At 52.1% G+C, this 18312-nt stretch overlaps 1 protein-coding gene across 1 annotated transcript; it reads left to right on the top strand.

The window, feature by feature from the left end:
• Window positions 1–816: 816 nt before the first annotated feature.
• Window positions 817–17404, top strand: LOC100898404 (guanine nucleotide exchange factor DBS-like). Its single transcript, XM_018638667.1, is given in 19 exon segments — window positions 817–820; window positions 962–1036; window positions 5021–5226; window positions 5552–5665; window positions 5820–5936; window positions 8276–8405; window positions 8498–8741; window positions 8911–9079; window positions 9206–9405; window positions 10285–10483; window positions 12851–13018; window positions 13753–13829; window positions 13967–14173; window positions 15060–15204; window positions 15313–15546; window positions 15729–15932; window positions 16115–16435; window positions 16827–17193; window positions 17304–17404. Coding segments are annotated over 19 exon segments (3282 nt in total).
• Window positions 17405–18312: the final 908 nt, after the last annotated feature.

Genomic DNA, 18312 nt, shown 5'->3' with positions numbered 1-18312 from the left:
CCAAAAAGAATTCTCTTGGAGTGCTCGATCTCGGGCTCTGGTGATCATGCGTCATGCGGGAAGACGCGGTTCACTTGTTTCCATACCGACAGGACGGCATTTCTTCGTATTCACTTCGGTAATCGCTTCAAGGAAGCTCGAAGCCCGATGAACCAGGATCAGACCATGTCGGAGTGGCCGGGAGCTTCCTGAAACTACAGTCGCTCATCCGAATGAATTGTATGGACGTCGCGTCGACGAAGAGGGAAAATAAAAACCTCTCTTCACCCTCCTAACTGGTTTGTTCAATTAGCGCTGAAGCCCTCACCGGACTTCGTCGAGGTCCTCGGTACAAGGTCTTATTGGGTTTTTATTCGTCTCGGGAGAAACTTGCCCATTCAACGAGCTTGCGGAGCGAACATCCCACCAGCTCGCTCCTCGAACGACGTGCTAACATACCACCAAAGTTGCATTCGCTGCAAACGAATGTAGCTAATGTTCGTCGAATGAGTCCACAACTCACCGTTCGTTTCTCTGACTCCAACGCACCTCTAGGATGTGAATGACGACAGGGGAATCCGTGCATGATGAAACGCCGGGTACTTCGATTCAGAATGGAGCCGAGATGTCTCGAAACTCGATCTTCACTTTCCACCTAATCCACGCGGATCGTTGCCCGAATCGCAGTCTGGGAATTACTGGAGCTCCCTATGCCATTTCTAGATAACGAAAAAAAAGAGATACAAATAGATCGCTTGATAGATTTGTGTTTGCAGCTCGTGTGATTTTTATAACTGCCGAGCAAACAAGGTAACCCGAAAACTTCCCAGATCTATTATGGGTCGATTCTCTGATGTTTATCGATCTCCGTATTCATCCAGGATTCCAGAAACACTGACCCGAGAGATGGCGGTGCGCGATGCATCGACTGAAGGACCTCGAATCGGAACTACGAACTAACGAGTTTCTCTTTGTCTTGCAGACGACACAATGGAGGGCCCTCTGAGTCTACAGGATGTATTTCATACCTTTCAACATAAACACGTTTTCGTCACAGGTGAGCCATGTTGGGTATCAGCGAAACGCTTCTTCGTAGGAAATATCGTCAGCGAGCCGGAAAACGGATGTTGACAGAATATGGCCGAAACCGCGCACGGAGAACACCGGGCATTCCGAGTCGACGCAGCAACCTCTAAGTATATGGACGATGAAACATCGTGATGATTCCGACGGAGATATCCGCGGAGCGAAGCCTTCATTCGGGAACGGAGGAGATTCGGGAAGCAGAAAGCCTCTCAGTCTCAGGCTCAGTCTAACTGCTAGAGAAGCCAGGCCGATAACCGACGCACTTCCTCCATGATATAAGGAGCGCTTTCACTGATATTTCAACATTCGGTGCTAGACTCTCTGAAGGAAACGCTATCAAGACGCGCGGAATTTCCGAAAACCATCCCTGATCCTTGGTTCGCTTTCCGGGGATATAGCGACGAAGGAGAATAAAGCGAATCCGATGCGGAAGGGGGCAACGGAACACTTCCCGTACAAGGGTTGGATGGATCCGTACGGCGAGTCTCATTGTTGATCCAGCAATCTGCATAGCATTCCCGCTCCCGAGGCTTCATTTTCGGATGTTTTATCGCTCGATCGCCCGCGAAACTCGAATGCAAACGCTACGCTTAATCTGACTCTCCCGTCATCTTTGGCTGAGCATCGATCGGGATGGAGCGCGGTGTCAACCTAGACACACTCTCACAAAGGACGGCGCATGGACTCAATCCGATTCGAATTCCGTACGAGAGGAGTCGTACTTCGATCGGGCTCGAATCCAACTCCGCTCCAACAAAAAATGTCGACACCACGGGGGGATCTCATGTGGAATGCGCGTATTATATGTATGTGCCATTGTTGGGAATCGCGTACCTCCATTTTTTTAAACTCTTGTGAGACATTGAAATCGCGTACCTCCATTTTTTTAAACTGTTGTTAGACATTGAAGTTCTCGCAGAGAGGCACAGAGCCAGAAAGACAAAGGTACCCCCGCACCGACTGGATGATTTCTGCGCTTTTACGGTGTCAGAGATCCTCTCGGAAGGCGAATCTCACCTTGAAAGGCGCGTTTGTGGATATTCGGAGGGTTCAGTCCCCCGCGGCTTGTGGCTGGCTCGCGGGAATACTTCAGATGGAACCCAACTTCTCCGCACTTACTCCCCTAAGATTAATGGAGAGGCACCGGAAGTAAACGCGATAAGTCTCCCCCGCTTCCCCGAGCAAGTTATTCCGGCTAGATTAGGTCTGCACTCGGTTCCCGCTCCGCTTTCCGCCGCATTGAGATGTCGACTGGCGTTCGAGACCGCTTTGCCTCAGTGCTGGAACATTTTTCCCCGTCCGTACGCGCTCAGAAGGAGTGGAGCGTTCCTGGAAACGCTGCTGGAAGGTGCAAAGCCTCTCGGCCTACTCGGAAGCTCGATAAGATTCCTCCCGAGCTCATGATAAGTCCTCGAGACGACCGAAAACGATAACGCCAGACGGGAAAGTTCTACGCTGGATGCCGTCACTAAGCGCCCAACTTGCTTGTCTCCTCCCGCGGATAGTCTCAATCCACAATGTTTGCAGTGAGGCTAAGACGTGCCATAAGACTCCTGATGCGAAGATGAATTGCTCGTCCGGCGTAGTCCTTAGCCGCGAGGGAAGACGGACGGTCGACGGTCCAGCACATTGACCGACCGGGAGAGCGGACGAGGCGGCGGTCTCCTCTTGCGAGGCGGAGATGCGGATCAGACAGAAAATAGAGCTCGGCCTTGCTATTTGGCCCCACGAAGTAGTCTCAATCGCAACTTAGATGCCAGACCGAGTTTCGTATTGCCAGCTCGTCCGCCTCCTCGGTCCTCGACGACGTTCCCGCCTTCACTCGCCTCCCCCCCCCTCGCCGGAGCGGATGTTCCGTCTTCCCCTGGTCGTCGCAATCGCATGCCCTACCAGCGAAGCAATCAGAACGACATTCATTCGAGTCGGACATCCCGCTGGTGAAGCTCTCGGCCCGCATCGGACGTGCGGTCTAGGTCTACCCGTTCGTCGTTGATAGTGACCGAAACGTAGGGAGCACACGTCTTTGATCAAGAAATGAAACCATTTATCATTTAGATACCGCCGGCATGACCCTCTCCGCGTCGTCAGCCTCGTCGTCGCTGTGCGGGCTCGATGTCAATAGTTACAATGTCCCTCGTGTTGAAGGTTCCCGCTTTCGGGTCGACCTCGAGCTCGACATCGAGCGGACCACCTGGAGACAGAGCCCCATACTTCGTTGGGATCGTGTCCCTATGGCCTATGATTGAGCTCCGATCCTGGATGGAAAGTCGGAAATCCGCCGGAGAATGCTCGCAGAGCTCAAAACCGTCAACATTCCATTGCGGCTTGATGGGGTTTCCATCATTGAGTACGCGGGCCCTGCACATAACGAGATCACGTCAAGAGTAGGTCACGGAACTGTGCACAGGAATTCCACGATGGAACGTAATTTTCTCGACAGAGTAACGTTTATAAATCAGAGTGCCTCCCGTCAGAAATCCGAGGGACGAGCGGCGCGCGGACGCCGAACACGAAATTATTTCGTGCAGTAAAATTTTGTCGGCACTTGAAGCTGTTATCGCGGGACGAACTTACAGATCAAACGTCGCCCTGCTCGAGCGTGCGAGCGATTGCATGGAGGGAATCCTCCCTACGGCTTCACGTCAGCGTCGCGGCGTGACCGAGAGACTCGTATTTCGCGCCGTCTGGCCCGTCTCCGCTATCGCGAGCTACCTGGACGATGAGATGCTGTTCCTGCTGTCGCTCCATCAGGTGAAGTTGCGATTCTCGTGTCAACGTTTCGTGGTATGCGAACAATCTGTCAGCAACCCTGATACGACACTGGAACAGGCAATCGGTCTTCTGTAGAATGTTCCGTCGTGACAGGACACACCTCCCCTCGCCCATGTGTGCGATTGAGACCCTGTTGAGCGAGAAGGATCCTTATCGGAATCGAGCATCCTACTGCGAACTACGCAGTCATCGGACGAGCTCCACCTATGTCGGAGGTGGACCAAAAACATGTTTCGCCTCAGAATCCATTCGTCACTCCGAGCTCGACTGCGACTGCCATCCGTCCGGCACCGCCCCGTTCGTGAGCGAGTGTAAACTCGAAGCTCGACACGGAATTGATTCACGTGACGCGGAAAAAACATGCCGAACTGAACTGAACACGTACAGAACCAGCGCTTCATGATTTATTTTTCGGCGAGACGGGCTGATCTGTTCCGATTTTCTCTTGCGCCTCCCTCCGAAACATGTGTCCACGTTGTTGTCAGAGTCTCTTTTCATGCGGATATTGAATTTCGAACGTTTCCATAGCGCCTTTGTCGCTCGGATCCTTCCCCGGGCCATGGAGGTTGTTGTTGCTTTTTATAGCTGGCCGAACGTTCTGTGTCTATTGGGCTCAAATGAATATCGGCTTTCGTCGATGTGTATTGCACTCGTCGTCCCTCCAAACGAAAGCCCATCGAGAGACCATTGACGCGGCCGATGCCGATAGCAATGTTTTAGGGAGACGCCCCCCAGATGTATCGGCACTCGACTTCGAGTCTTTCGATACCGAATGGGAGCGGCAAATATCACCATGTTCGCGCGATCAGGCGATTGTTCGCTCCCCTCTGAGAACGGCGTTCTCGACCGAAGTGAATCCTTCGCATCAGAGAGTCATATACGACCACCGAACTTACATCCAGATGTACACTGAATGGAATAAGCATCGGGAAACTCCGAATAATTAGAGACCATCCGGGCGAATACATCCGCGAGGCGCGAGGGCTGAAAGATTTTTTCACCCCGATGAGGAGGAACGGGCGCGGAAGTAGCCCTCGGGGGAGACAGGTAGTCGTTCTCGGGTGCTGCACTCCATATTTCGCTCCTTCCGGAGATGACACCCATCTTGAATAGAGCGCGATGCTTCCGAAGTGAATCATTCATGTAACAAGCTAAAACGAGATGTATTTCCTCTCCTCCACAGGCGGCCACACATGTGAAGGCTATCCCGTGCTCCACCTGCCCGACACAGGAACGCTGTGTCAGGTTCCTGACGAGGATTTTCGGCGTCTTTTGAAATATCTGGCCGGAGTTCCGCTGCCGCACGAACAGGATGCGGGCTTCGTCATCATCGTAGATCGTCGAAGGGACAAGTGGAGCTCGGTCAAGACGGTGTTGCTCAAGATTTCGGTGAGTTCCCACCTCGGAGTGCAGTTCGTAATTTCAAAAGTTCTCCCGAATCGATCCCAAAGATCATCCCTCTCGGTCTCGATGCACGAAAATCTACCGGTCATCGCGTCTACCAAGAAGAAGCATCTTGGGAGCTCAGTGGGTTCGACACCGGAAGCTACATGGATGAGGAAAAGGTCTTCGGTCTGACGACTCAGTTCGAGTTCATCGGGATCTGTCGAGGGGGGATCTCGAGAGCTCGAGATTTCACTGTCGGAAGGGAGCTTTACCTCACGGAACTGAGCGCTCAGTCGAGCTCGCTTGAAACGAATATATTCCATTTCAGGGGTTCTTCCCAGGGATCATTCAAATCGTCTTCGTGCTCAAGCCCACCGGCTTCCTTCAGAAGGCGCTTTCCGAAGTGTCACACAAGCTCTTTAGAGACGAGTTCAACTTCCAGGTACGTTACTCGAGCGATTTGTGAGAGAGAGACTCTCGCGGAAGAAGACCAGAGACGAAGATACCTGATTTTTCGCTGCCGGAAGTTTTCAATCAATATGAAAGACCGTGTTTCGCTGAAGACTCTATCAACTCGTTCCTCTCGACGCTCCCAGGTAGTGCTTTTAAGCTCAACTTCCGAGCTCCACTCGTACATCCATCCGTCCCAGCTCACCCAGGACGTCGGGGGTCATCTCCCTTACGACCATCGATTGTGGTGCGACCAAAGACTCGTGAGTATCTTTCACTAGCCCCCAATGACTTCTATCGGAAATTTAGAACCCGCATTCCTGTATTCCTCGTCGAGTTCGCTGCTACAACGTCATCCTTATCGCTCTCGTCATCGAGGGCCCGGAGAGCTTTCGGGGCCGAAGAGAGTTCGTGATGACCGAGGAATCGACATATTTTTCCATTCGGGAGAGGAAGTCGTTTTCTTCGGGCCGATCAGTTGCGGGAGCAGACGGATCGCCGTGATGAAGCTAGTTGGCAAAAATTGTGGGGATCGATAGAGATCTGCGGTCTCCGCTCGCTTTTATTGAGCCGGCCACATAAAAAACCAAAACGTGCAAGAACTCGGCGGCCGCCGTCCACATGGATTGATGGCAAAGAGCTCGGATGTTTTTTTGGATTGAGGTCAGTCTGGGGAACCTCACACCAAAGTGAAACCCCTGTGACTTCGTGATTGTATTTTGGGTCGGCATTCACAACGCTCCCATAAAGACATACATACCTAGTTCCACATACGTACATCGGTACGGGGTGTGGCCACCACTGCTGGCTCATCAGCGTCTTTGGTCTTCTGTTGACGTGCACTGGGTAATTAGCACGTTTTTTCGGCCGGCACACGGCACGGCCATCCGACGGCAACAAACTGATCCAAAGTAGGTAGTCGGTCTTGCTCGCGGATCCTAAACATAGCAAATCTATTTTTCTCAGTACTGGTCATTAGGTTCGCCGATGTTCGTGCATTAAACGTACCATTCCCGTATACGAGCCAGAGTTGCAGGAATCTGATAAGCGGAGCGTTAATCGAAACCGTTCGCATAGCCGAATCGCCTGCAGTCCCGCTCGTCCACTCACTCCGACGATCATGGGTGCAAGGTGGCGGAATTTCTAGCGCGAATAATTATTTTCCCTGCACGACCACCGGCTCGTTCAGCCGTATCCCGGCTGACATTACGGTTATGATGACCTCGGAACGACATCGTTACTTACTTTCGTAAGCCCGGAAAGCTGAGGATCCCACCGAATCAACTCAGAGAGAGGAGATCAATGTGATCGCGGAATGCCTAGGCGAGACTGACGCTTGGACTGGTCTCCAATAAGATGCCGATTGAAAAGAGAACGCCAGCGTGCTTGTCGGTGGGCGGAAAGCTCCGGTCTCTCAGCTCTTCTATTCATCCAGAGTCAGCAGCAGAATCGAGATCCCTGGCTCATTAATGTAATGCGGAGCAGGCGATCAGAGATCTGACTTTAATCGGCTCCGATATGCTTCCCGGTGGGTCTGTCTGTCTTCAACTCTCCCGTGGGCCGGGGATCGGGAACCCAGTTCAGAAGAAGCCTGTTGAGACGATGATGAAGCCCCTCACCATGTTCCGCCGGTGCCTTAACGAAGAGAAGGAACAGCGGCTTGGCTATGACGACCCCGAAAGTCCGCTCCGAACCCGTCTACCGAATGAGTCGCATAAGCGAATTGTTGGAAGCACCGCCCTTGCATCAACGCTGCCCAATGATTTCAGACATGCGACCTCACGGGCGTATTTTATTTGATCGCCAGTACGATATATCCTCGTCCTCGCTGAGCCATTTCACTCTAGGTTCGCTATTCATTTTATCATTATTCGGTTCGTGTGACGGGGATTATGGGCGAGCGGCCGAGTCCCTGGAGACCGAGGCTCAGGGAAGAGCGGAATGGAATCGAAATTCCCCATGCTGCTCTCGAATCGCCAGTTCCTCGCGCGGTCCTCCGACTGTGTTTCCTCCATTCTTCTCGCTTCTTTTCCCTCCTTTCCCTCTCCTTCTCCTGCGGGAGCGAATGCGGGAGCCTCCCGGTCTGGACGAATTTCGCTGCGTTCAGCGGAAGAGCGAAGGACAAGTTGGAGACGAAAGGAAAAATGGGACACGCATGTAGCGCTTGCGTACGCTCAACAAACTCGAGCGATATTATGCAAATTTATACGAATCTACGTCCGCCTATTCTCCACGAAAGCATTAGTTCCCTATTCGACGGAAAGAAGCCTAGAGAGCTCTTTTAGAGCGAGGCAATATTCGGCATCAGTCAGGATCCGCCGAACGAGATCTGCAATGTATTCATCCATGGAGCGGAGTCTGCTTATCTTGATGGAATCCCAGATGAAACTCTTCTGCCCCCAACCTCTTTGTCGCGCTCGGCTCCGAATCCTCTCTGCATGTTTTGTCATGGTATTGAAGATCCCTTGAGCTCCCCAGAATTCTGTGGAGCCGCGGGAGTTTTCGTCGTCGCGCAACTTTCCATCACCTTCATGAATGGGACATCCCTCTGCCAGGTGCCGGAAACCTCCTTAACGCCATATCTCTGCTTTTGGAATTCCAGGCCGTCGAGAAGTATTCGATATTCCTCGCAGAGCTCTCCGCCTCGATTCGGGAGGTGTCTCGGCATTTCCAAGAAACCGAACTTCCGAACGATGCCGATACGACATACAACCTTCTCCAGGATCAGGGCGGTAAGTACCCCGTCGAGTGCCGTAATGGAAGGCCAAAAGAGAATCGGCGAGAGGTTCACTCGGAAGAACGTGTTTGCGCTTTTTCACTCCAGGGGAATACCAGAACTTGAAGGATTCACTGCTGTCGGCGGCCCAGCGGGGGAAGGATCTCCTCGCCAAGGTCCGGGTTCAGCCTCCCGAGGTCATACCGTACAATACGCTCGACCACGAGGACATGCGACAGAGACAGCAGCGTCAAAGGCTCAATGCTAATGAGTGCTCCGTGCGTCAAATGATGCAGGAGCTCGTGCAGCATGAAAGGAACCTTGATTCCTTCTGGCTTCTGCACAAGGAACGGTGAGCTATATCAACCGCTGAGAATTTGCGGGACATATCGTCCAGAAAGTGGTTTCAGGCTTCTGCGGAAGTTCGTGGTTCACGAAAATCTTATCGTCGACCATCGTGATAGGCTCGACAACATCCATCCATGGAATATTCGATTCACTAATCGAAATTCCGATTCCAGATTGAATCAGTGCCTTCAGTTGCGGCGCTTCGAGGCGCAGTTCAAAGAAGTTCACATGAATATGACGGCAAACATCAGAGATATCCAAGACATGACCGAGCTGGGGGATTCAGTGAAAAGAGTGGACACTCTCAGAGAGGAACTCGAGAACTTCGCCAAAACAGTCGAGGTAGTACCTCCTAACCGTGAGGGAGGAACTCCCAAGATACCGGAGAATTTCCCTTAATCTCAGTCGGTCGACAGAGCTCTCGGGTTGAGGATCCGTTCAGCGGTTTCAACCCATGTTCGATTCCAGGATGATTTAGAGAAAGCGGACCACCTTCAGAGAATCGGGTCACGTCTACTCGAGGGAGGTCATTATGCGATGGATTCGATCGAGCCTAAATGCGTGGAGCTAGAGAGGCTGTGTTTCGATTTTAAAGAGAAGTATAACTTACGGAAGGACAAACTTGTGAGGTACCGAGATCTTCAAGAACGAGTCGAAAGAGCAAATCGGTAAGGAAGAGTTTCTCGGAAGAATACTGTGAGCCCTTTTGATTCTTCTAGGGCGCGTAGCCGAGAGGTATTATAGTTCAGGAGCCAGGGGCTGTATTGGATCCCGTATGGGCAGGGTCGCAGAGAGAAATCCTGGGCTCGGGGGAAGTTCGGACATGGGCCCCTCTCGGTCTGTGATCTGTCGCTAGAAGAGTGACGGAACGAAAGGGTCAGAGCAGCAGTTTCCTTTCCATGCATCTTTTAAGAAGGGGGGGAATTTAGGGTGCAGACCAAATCATTAGACTAAAGCCTGAGCTAGGGGCCCCTCCGGAGACTCTGGGGCCCGGGGAAAAAAGTTCCGGTACCCCCTCTCGTCGCGCCTGCGTATGGGGCCGTCGATCGAAAATGGCGTGCCGCTCCTCTAGTCTAGCCTCTCGAAGAATAATCCGGGGAGGGGCTCGGAGCCCCACCAGCTTCTGGGGGATTCGCCGTCGATTGTACTCCTAATCGATCAAGCCGAAGTGTGATCGGTCTGACCCGCGAGAATTCGGGAATTATCGGAGTAGCTCGAGTATATTTCCCCGACCATACGGCGAAAATGGCGACGTAAGAACCGAGCATTTCTTGCGTTTGCCGTGCAGCCCTTGCTTTCGAGATCCCAAATTAGAAGAACCCTTTCCTGAGGTTCTGCCAGAGATTACTGAAACACTCTCTTAGGAGCCAGCCGGGGCGTGAGGCTACCGCTCGAGCAGAATACTATGCGACCTCGGCTTCTCATGATCTCTGCTCCGACGCAGTGGAGACATTCTCCCGAGTGAAGACATCGAACGGATTTCCGAAAAAATTGAGAGCAGCGATTGTGCGGGGAAAACCTATTAATATAGCATCCTCTCGCCGCAGATGGTGCACTGAAGGTATCGAGCTGCTGGCTGGACTCCACATCGAGAAGTGTACGTCACCGGATTTCGCCGAGAAGGCTCTGAACGATCTGAATCGTTTCCTGGATACGGCCAAGGAATTCCGCATGGGCGATACGGATGAGTTCCACAAATACTTCGAGGACTTCATAAACAGTGAGACGCGTCCGCTACTGCAACAGGCAAGTCACTGACGTGATCCGGGACCAAGCGTTCTGTGGAACGGAACGACGAGCCCGAATCAATAGCGATCCGCCGATTGCGTGCTGTGCTAGAAGTTCAGTGTAGAATATTGGCGATCGACCAGATCAGACGTCAGATGTACTTTCGTATTAGAGATGTGCTAGCCGGTTAGGTTCGGCTGACGAGAAATTTGGAATCAGGTCTAAATCACAGAAATATCAGGACGGCCTCAACTAGGAGACGTTGCTTGACTCAATAGCATCGAGCTTCGCCGAGCTCATATCTCCTAACCCACGGCGTTCATTCAAGGCTCGGCAGCTCTGTGATGTGTTGCGATCCTCTGCTCGAAATTCTCCCTCCGCTTGTATCCGCGGGGAAGGTTTCGTATTAGCCTTCCCCCAACTTGTTGAGCCCAGGGCAAGGAGGCTTTCTGTTGGGAAGCGTTCGGGCCCAACAGGCGAGCTGGGCACATTCACTGTTGAGAATCGACGTATTCTCTCATACAGAGGGAGCCGCTCCTCGTACAGATTCAACCAGACACTCCTTTGACGGAGGCGGCTTCGTTGAGTGCCTGGGGGCCTCTCCCTTCCGAGACGCAGGACCTCTTCAGTTGTTCCCTTGTCAACGATCGAATGGGGCCCGGACCGGCTGCGGCGCATGGAGCCATTGAATTCAACCGACCGGAGCACACTGGGACACTCTCTCATTTACGTACTTGCGGAAAAAAGTTTCGCTTCCGTTCGGAAGTTGCTCTCGCTTTCTGGAATTCCCTCGAGTGTCCCTAATGTCCGTTCGGTGGCCCTGTCGGCCCGACGAGCGAACGCACCGACATTTTTGAGAGACCCGACCGTCTTGCGCGTCGTACCTAATCAATACTGAGAGCGATCCCGAGCTCGGAGAGACGGCCCCAGGCTATCGGACTTTGAGCGGAAGTTCCGCCTGCTTGCTTCTCGGAATCTAATGAGATTCCCAGGAACTCCCAGGAATTCCCGGAGCCTTGCGATTTATCATCGGAGGACGTGACCTAAGAACACGGCAAGAGTTCGCTGGGCTCTAGGGACTCGGTGAAGCAACTTGATAAAGCGCAGTTCATTCATTTGATGACGCGAACGGAGTCAAGCAGTCCCTATGCTGTCGGCGGCGCGAAGTCGTCACGCAGTGAGCTGTTCTGAGTCGATAGAAAGTGGAATGAACTCAGAGCCGTGGTCCGTTGACTGACTGTCTGCTCGTCTTCATGCGTTCTCGTTTTCGGTATGAATACTGATCAACCCTCCATAAAAACTTTATGACCGACGTCGGAACGAAGAGCGTGTCACCAGGCAAAGCGGAGAGCCTGACAAGGGTTCAGTGCCATCCAACCTGGGAAAGGGTCCGGGAATCTGAGCCAAGTGCTTCCCGAAGACTATTTCGGGAATAGAAGAACAGCGCAACGGGGGACAAGAATCGAGGATATGGAAGAGCAGGCTACGCAGAGGAATGAAACTGATGGAACAAGGAGGACTCGCGAACACATATCCCAGCTCTTCCAACGTCTGCCTGAAATGCCAGCTGTTCGAGTCTAATATTCACGGAGAGGAGGATTCTACGAGCGAAACTCGCTTTGTCTGTCCAACAGCGTCTGTGTTTAATGCACGCAACACGGTCTCCGCTTTGACGTCGTGTATGTGAAGCCATGGACGAAGGGAAAGTTCTGGAGTTTTCAACTTGACAAAATACCACATAAAATCTCTCGTGACAGCCTGTCTCGTTTACTCGCCGGTCCTCGCATCCGCGAAGCGACCGGTCATTTTCTGCCGCTGCCGCTCGAGCGGCTCGCTCCTCCGACAGGGCCTGAGCAGCACTTAGCTTCTGTCCCGGACGCGGACGAGCCTCAGAACAACGGGCGGGCGGGCGTGCGGTGGTTCCTCCCCGGAGCGAATGTATCCTCGCAACAGATGCTCTTTGACAAGGAAGACCCAGCGGTGGCAGACCAATTGATTGCATGGCTGACTGCTTGTCTGTTCCGCTATCTCGACAAGGATTACGACTAGGGAGGGTTGGCCTCGGGCGACCGACGAAAATCAATCAAAACTCCGACGACTCTCGGGAGTATTCAATAAGGAGATTAGCATGTCTTTGTCAATTATCTAAATCCCATCCGGAGTGATTATTTGGCCACGTTCTGTGTCATTGAGCCCCCCGACGACCACAGCGGGCCCTCTAAGGCTCACGGACAAAAGCTTGCCCTTATGGGCGTCCGGGTCTGGGAACTTCATCGGCGATAATATCCCTTGGCCTGTTTACTTGCCGGGGGAGATATCCGAGTTCGTTTTTCACCTATCCCTCATCAGGCTCTACCTTGATGGTTCCTTTTATCGCACTTTCAGGTACTGAAGCGGATAGATGACGTTCGAGTGATGTGCGTTAATAGACAGACGTCCCTTAGGAAGCTCGCCTCTGTACGGTCCGCATCGAAACCCGTACAGGCAGTGGCTCCCGAAATGTCCCCTCCAGACAAGAGCAACTCATCATCCAGGACTTCGTTGAAAGCAAAGGTGCATAGAAGTTTCTCGCTGACGATCCACACGTTAGACCTTTGGCGGCCGCGCAGGCGTTCGACCTAGAGCGACCAAGAGGGGAGAACCATTCGGAATTCGCAAGCGAGGGGAAACCGCGAAGATGCCTACAAGCGGCGATTCTACGCGCTGCACTGACTTCGCGAGTGGGATGGGTTCAATTCTGCGGGACGTGATTCGCAGTCGAAGTTGCCCTCCAGAATCGGAACGATTCGATACCCTTTCTAGTTGACGAGACCTTCTCGCTCGGAAAGCGAATCCTTTCCATGTTCTGATTTATGAGCTTTTTTCATCCAGAATGTTTTGGGAGGACTGGGTTAAATTATTATTTCTCACCATTATCATTTAAATATCGCTGGGATCATGTTATGCCGATTAGCATCCTGACGGTATTTAACTTTCATTATCTGTTACGTTTATGTTGTGAGCATCTAATAAAAAAAGTTGCATGCTTTGATTTTGTGTGTCGTGTCAGCGTAACTTGATTTTCGGTTCCGCGGATCGATTTCTGCCGTCAGCTGGTAAGTTCCTCGAATGTCGGTTGTCCAACAGAGAATAGGTCCTTGCAGGCTCGCACACAATATCGTAACAGTCCGTCCCCGTGGCTAACATCGTCGCTACTAACCTTTCCTGCTTCTGGAATCCGCGCCAAGGGCCGCTGAGCACCGCACTATCAAATCAGAGTTCTGAGAGAATTATCGCTTTTTCCGCAGATTGAAGTGCAGCTACCCTTGGAGAACCCCTGCGCCCCACAAGTCTCCCCGACAGAGGGTCTCAAAGATAAAAGAGGGTGAGTTCTTGTGAGCGAATTTCGAGGTCTCACCGACTACACTCGAAGTAACCAGCGATAAGCCGAAGAATCGAGCGTGGTCTTGATCGAATTCCTACCTCTTCCGGAAAGTTTGCTAACAGGGACTTCGATTGCAGACACGTGATGATGGAGCTGATCGAGACGGAAAAGACGTACGTGTCCGAGTTGGATTCCGTTATCGAAGGCTACCAGAAGCAGATGTCTAATTCAGAACTGAAGCACATGATTCCCCCCACTTTGCAAAACCGCGCCGACGTCCTGTTCGGCAACATGGCTGACATCCTCGCTTTCCATCGTGACGTATTCCTCAACGAACTTCAAGCGTGAGTATTGATTGCAGAGCGTCGCTTTTCCGTTTGCCGAGTGGCTCCTCGGTCAATATCCCGTCGAGCGAGCGGGGCTTCCGCAGCGTCAGTCGCAGCAGTTTTTTCTGCATCGAAAGTCGAAGATTGTTCCCATCTCCAAGCGTCTCGGCTCTAGTTTTCTCGGACAGAGGTCAAAAATATCCCCGGTGGAAGGTAGAAAGGGTAGCTCCGACAGTTAGAAGGGGAGCGAGAGCCTCCTTGACTCGACTTGTGATTCGACGTTTGCCTTCCACTAATCGAAGGCAGTTCCGGAATTTCAACTCCCCATACGTCCGGAACGGTCCCGGAGATTCAACCCCCATACGAAGGGATCGGTTCCGAAGATACAACCCCCCATAGAAGGGGGAAAGGCCTGGAGATCCCATTCCCCGTTCGTAGACGACAGTTTTCGCCTTTCTCTCCGATCCCTCCGATCTGCCGACTGACGTCTGAAGTTGTGCTGTTTCTTGCCGTACTCGATGATAGTAGGTGATTGGAAACCGCTCATTCTGAGAGTGATTCACAAAGTCAATCTCAAGGCACAGATAGGTAACTTCTTCCGTCACCGCTGTGGTTTTCGGAGGCATCTAGTGTCGAAAAGGGTTCATTACACTTTACGCTCAGTTATATCGTCGGGATTACCATCGGGAGCCGGCCCAGTTTCGGACAGATAAGTTCCAGAGCATCGAAGACAGCTCCTGTAAGTGACTGACGTTAGAATCGGAGGCGGTAATCGAGAACTTGACGTCGACGCCGGAAAGTCCCGGAGAAAGTATCCCATATAGGCCCTCGATGACGTTTTTAGGATCCCAGAGCGCCCCGCTCCAAGCGACGATTCGTTCACAGCCTTCGTTCTTATCCGCAGATACCAGACACGACCCGAGCAAGTCGGGAGTTGTTTCGTCGAACGGAGTGAGGAGTTTCATCACCTCTATACAGTTTACTGTATGAACAAACCTCGATCAGAGGCTCTGCGGGCTCAATGTGCCAATGACGACGCTTTCTTCAAGGTAATAGACTAGTCCGATGGGAGATTTGAACTCCTCTTCGGCTGCTCGGAGGGAAGGAATCGATTGAAGGTTCATATCGAGAGAATCCTTTCATTTTTATTTCCACAGGAGTGCCAGCGTCGCCTGAACCATAAACTGCCTTTGGATGCTTATCTTTTGAAACCGGTCCAACGAATAACCAAATATCAGCTCCTGCTGAAAGATCTTCTTAAGTACACAACGCTTCAAGTGGCATCAGACGAGAGCAGTACTCTGCAACTCCAACAAGCCGTCGATACGATGCTGGATGTCCTCCGCCATGTCAACGATTCCATGCATCAAGTCTCCATCACAGGTTTCCATGTGAGTGGGGAATACGTTCTTCTCGGAACAGGGCGGCAACAGCTTGGAGATGGGATTATTCCAAAGCTATCATCATGGAGAAGGATTCGTTCCATTCGATTCCGAATTATTGTGTGAGGGAGCCGTGCAATCTCCTCGGGACGTGCTCGATCTTGCGTGACGATTTTTCCTCCACGCTCCAGGGTACCCTTGCCGATTATGGGAAGCTGCTGCTCCAAGGTCCCTTCAACGTTTGGATGGAGGAGAAGAAAAAGGAGCGATCTGTCAAAGATCTCCGATTCAAGCCTTCGCGACGATACATTTTCCTCTACGAGCAATTGATCCTGTTCACCAAGCGGCAGGGCAGGGACGAAAATCTTTTGTATGCATTTAAGAACGCGCTCAAGGTGAGCATGCTTCGAAGATCCTTCAAGCACGAACATCTGGCGAATCCGATTGTCGGCCCAGATTCAGCTCGTCCATGCGCGATAGCAAATAAAAATATTATATATCTCAACGCCCTGGGAGTCGGAATCAGTTCCCTGGAAAATACGCTTCTTAATCTAGTAATTGTTCCTTTCTTCTCTAGACTTCACAAATCGGCCTGACTGAAAATCTCAAAGGACGTGGCGACAAGCGGAAGTTTGAAGTTTGGCTGCATGGTCGCTCCCAAGTTTTCACCATCCAGGCCCCGTCCCTAGAAATCAAAAGCCAATGGATCAACAGCATCAAGACAGTCCTGCTCCAGCAGTTCGAACTTCTGAAAGATGAGAATTCTCGGAAATACATCGAGGTCACATCCTACACCGGCAGCCGGCCGCTGCAACACCGGTGAGCAAATACGTCACTCGGAACTATCCATGTTCCGATGGCGAGCACTATTATCCGCGGAGGTACCGCCGACGCTACAGCTGGCCTGCAGCTATCCGCCGAACATTTTTAATCGGTTTTGCTGAATCCTATGAGCGTTAATCCATTAGGCTTATTCATCGATCCATGAATCCATTATACCCGCCTACTGCGCGCCGCTATTGGATTTGTCCTCGGTCTAATTACGCCGCTCTTCCACTCTTAGCCCCATGCGACACAACACGATCGGAGGACCGAATTCCACGACGCATCTGGCCTTCCCTATGTGGGAACGACAGCACTCTCTGCAGAGTACACCGATCTCGACACCGACCACGTCCCTGGGGCTCGGACACGGGGAACACTATTCATCAAATTCATCCCTGTCGGCTCTCCCTAATTTCACTCTGAATCTACAACCACAAACCACGGGTTTCGGACCTCAGCAGAAGAGTCCGCTTGGAAGGCGCGCGACACTTCCGGCCTTGAGACGAAGGGCAGATTCCGATGTCGAAGACGGTTGGTCTACGGACGATCTCCGATCCGATGAAGACGACGAGGAAGATCTTTTCATACCGCCAACACAGATAGGTCACCTCTATATTGCGCTCGGAGACTACGCGGCCGTAGACGTCGGAGAGGCGTCCCTCTGTGAAGGCCAAACCGTACAGGTGATGAGAATCGGCTGTGCGGGTTGGTGGTACGTCCGAGGAGTTGACCAAGTGGTTGAAGGTTGGGTTCCCGCCTCCTATCTAGGCGCGGTGGGCGTCTCACGACCGCCTCTCAACACCCGTTCTTCTCCATCGATTAGTAGTCAAGGTGAGCCACGTTTTTGGATTATCGCTGACCTAAATGTTTTCCTCCGTCGACGATATTGCTCACGCTCTATTATTTCCGTGCGAGATTGACATGCAGTCGAAATATTTCAGATTCCGGTTGCGGAGTCGGACCTTCCGGACCAGGTCTCCGGCACACTTACAGCCGGAACAGTGTGGCAAGTAACCTGAGCACAACTTCTCTCGACCCATAACTCCCCTGTGACGATTGAAACGAAAGAGTTTGGGTTCGATAACAATGTCAGCATCCAGTCGGCGAGGCATCGCACATCCGCCACGAAACTTCTCACTTCAGAGGAAGACTGTGCAGGAGATCGACGTTTTGCAAGCCTCCTATTCGGGACCGACCCGCCACGGTTCTCGGTCTTCTAGCGCTTAGGATTGAGGCTTGGACGCTCGTTACGCGTCCTCTCGCCCGCCCGCCACCATGCAAACTCAATGACTTGTCCCACTGTCGCTGGAATTTGTCCGACTTCATCGTCAACCGCAGATTCTCGTCAAACGTTGAAAGTCAGAGATGTCCAAGGCTGCTCAGTGCCGGAGACCTTCCTAGGCTATAGGTGGCCACGATATCCACGAACCGAAGTTTTTCCGGAAGCGAAACGTGCCATTACTACTATACACAGAAGAACACTTGCTCCCTGTGTTTCTGGAAACTCAGAGCATCTCATCAACAAGAAGAAGTCCCAGCAAAACTCGAATCCTGCCCTTCGCTATCATTCGATCTCTGCCCTCCCCCCCCCCTCCACTCGATGCGAATGCTATCAGGTCGAATAGTCATCAGATCGAACCTGATTTCAGCGATCTGGAATGAGAGCTAATCTGGAACGACGTAGCGTGGCTCCGGCACATCGGTTTGACTTCGCAAAAAAATCCCGTCTGATCGCGACGAACAGACCTGGCAGTAAAATCGATCTCGGCTGATCCGTCCTCTGATTCGGATGGAGTTGGGAAACCCCTATCTCATTGGATAGGCTCTCAGCATGTAAGCAAATTGAAATTGGGGCCGAACGAACGAAGCTCTACTCACATTTCGCTCAAGGGATTTCGGATCTTCGATCAGCGGGACGCTGATGGGACGTCCTCTCAAAAATTCAGCCAC

The sequence above is a fragment of the Galendromus occidentalis genome, unplaced genomic scaffold (assembly GCF_000255335.2).
Source record: "Galendromus occidentalis unplaced genomic scaffold, Mocc_1.1 scf7180000077128, whole genome shotgun sequence".
NCBI classification, from domain to species: domain Eukaryota; kingdom Metazoa; phylum Arthropoda; class Arachnida; order Mesostigmata; family Phytoseiidae; genus Galendromus; species Galendromus occidentalis.
The sequence above is the reverse complement of the archived record's forward strand: the minus strand, read 5'-3'. Positions and strand labels throughout refer to the sequence as shown.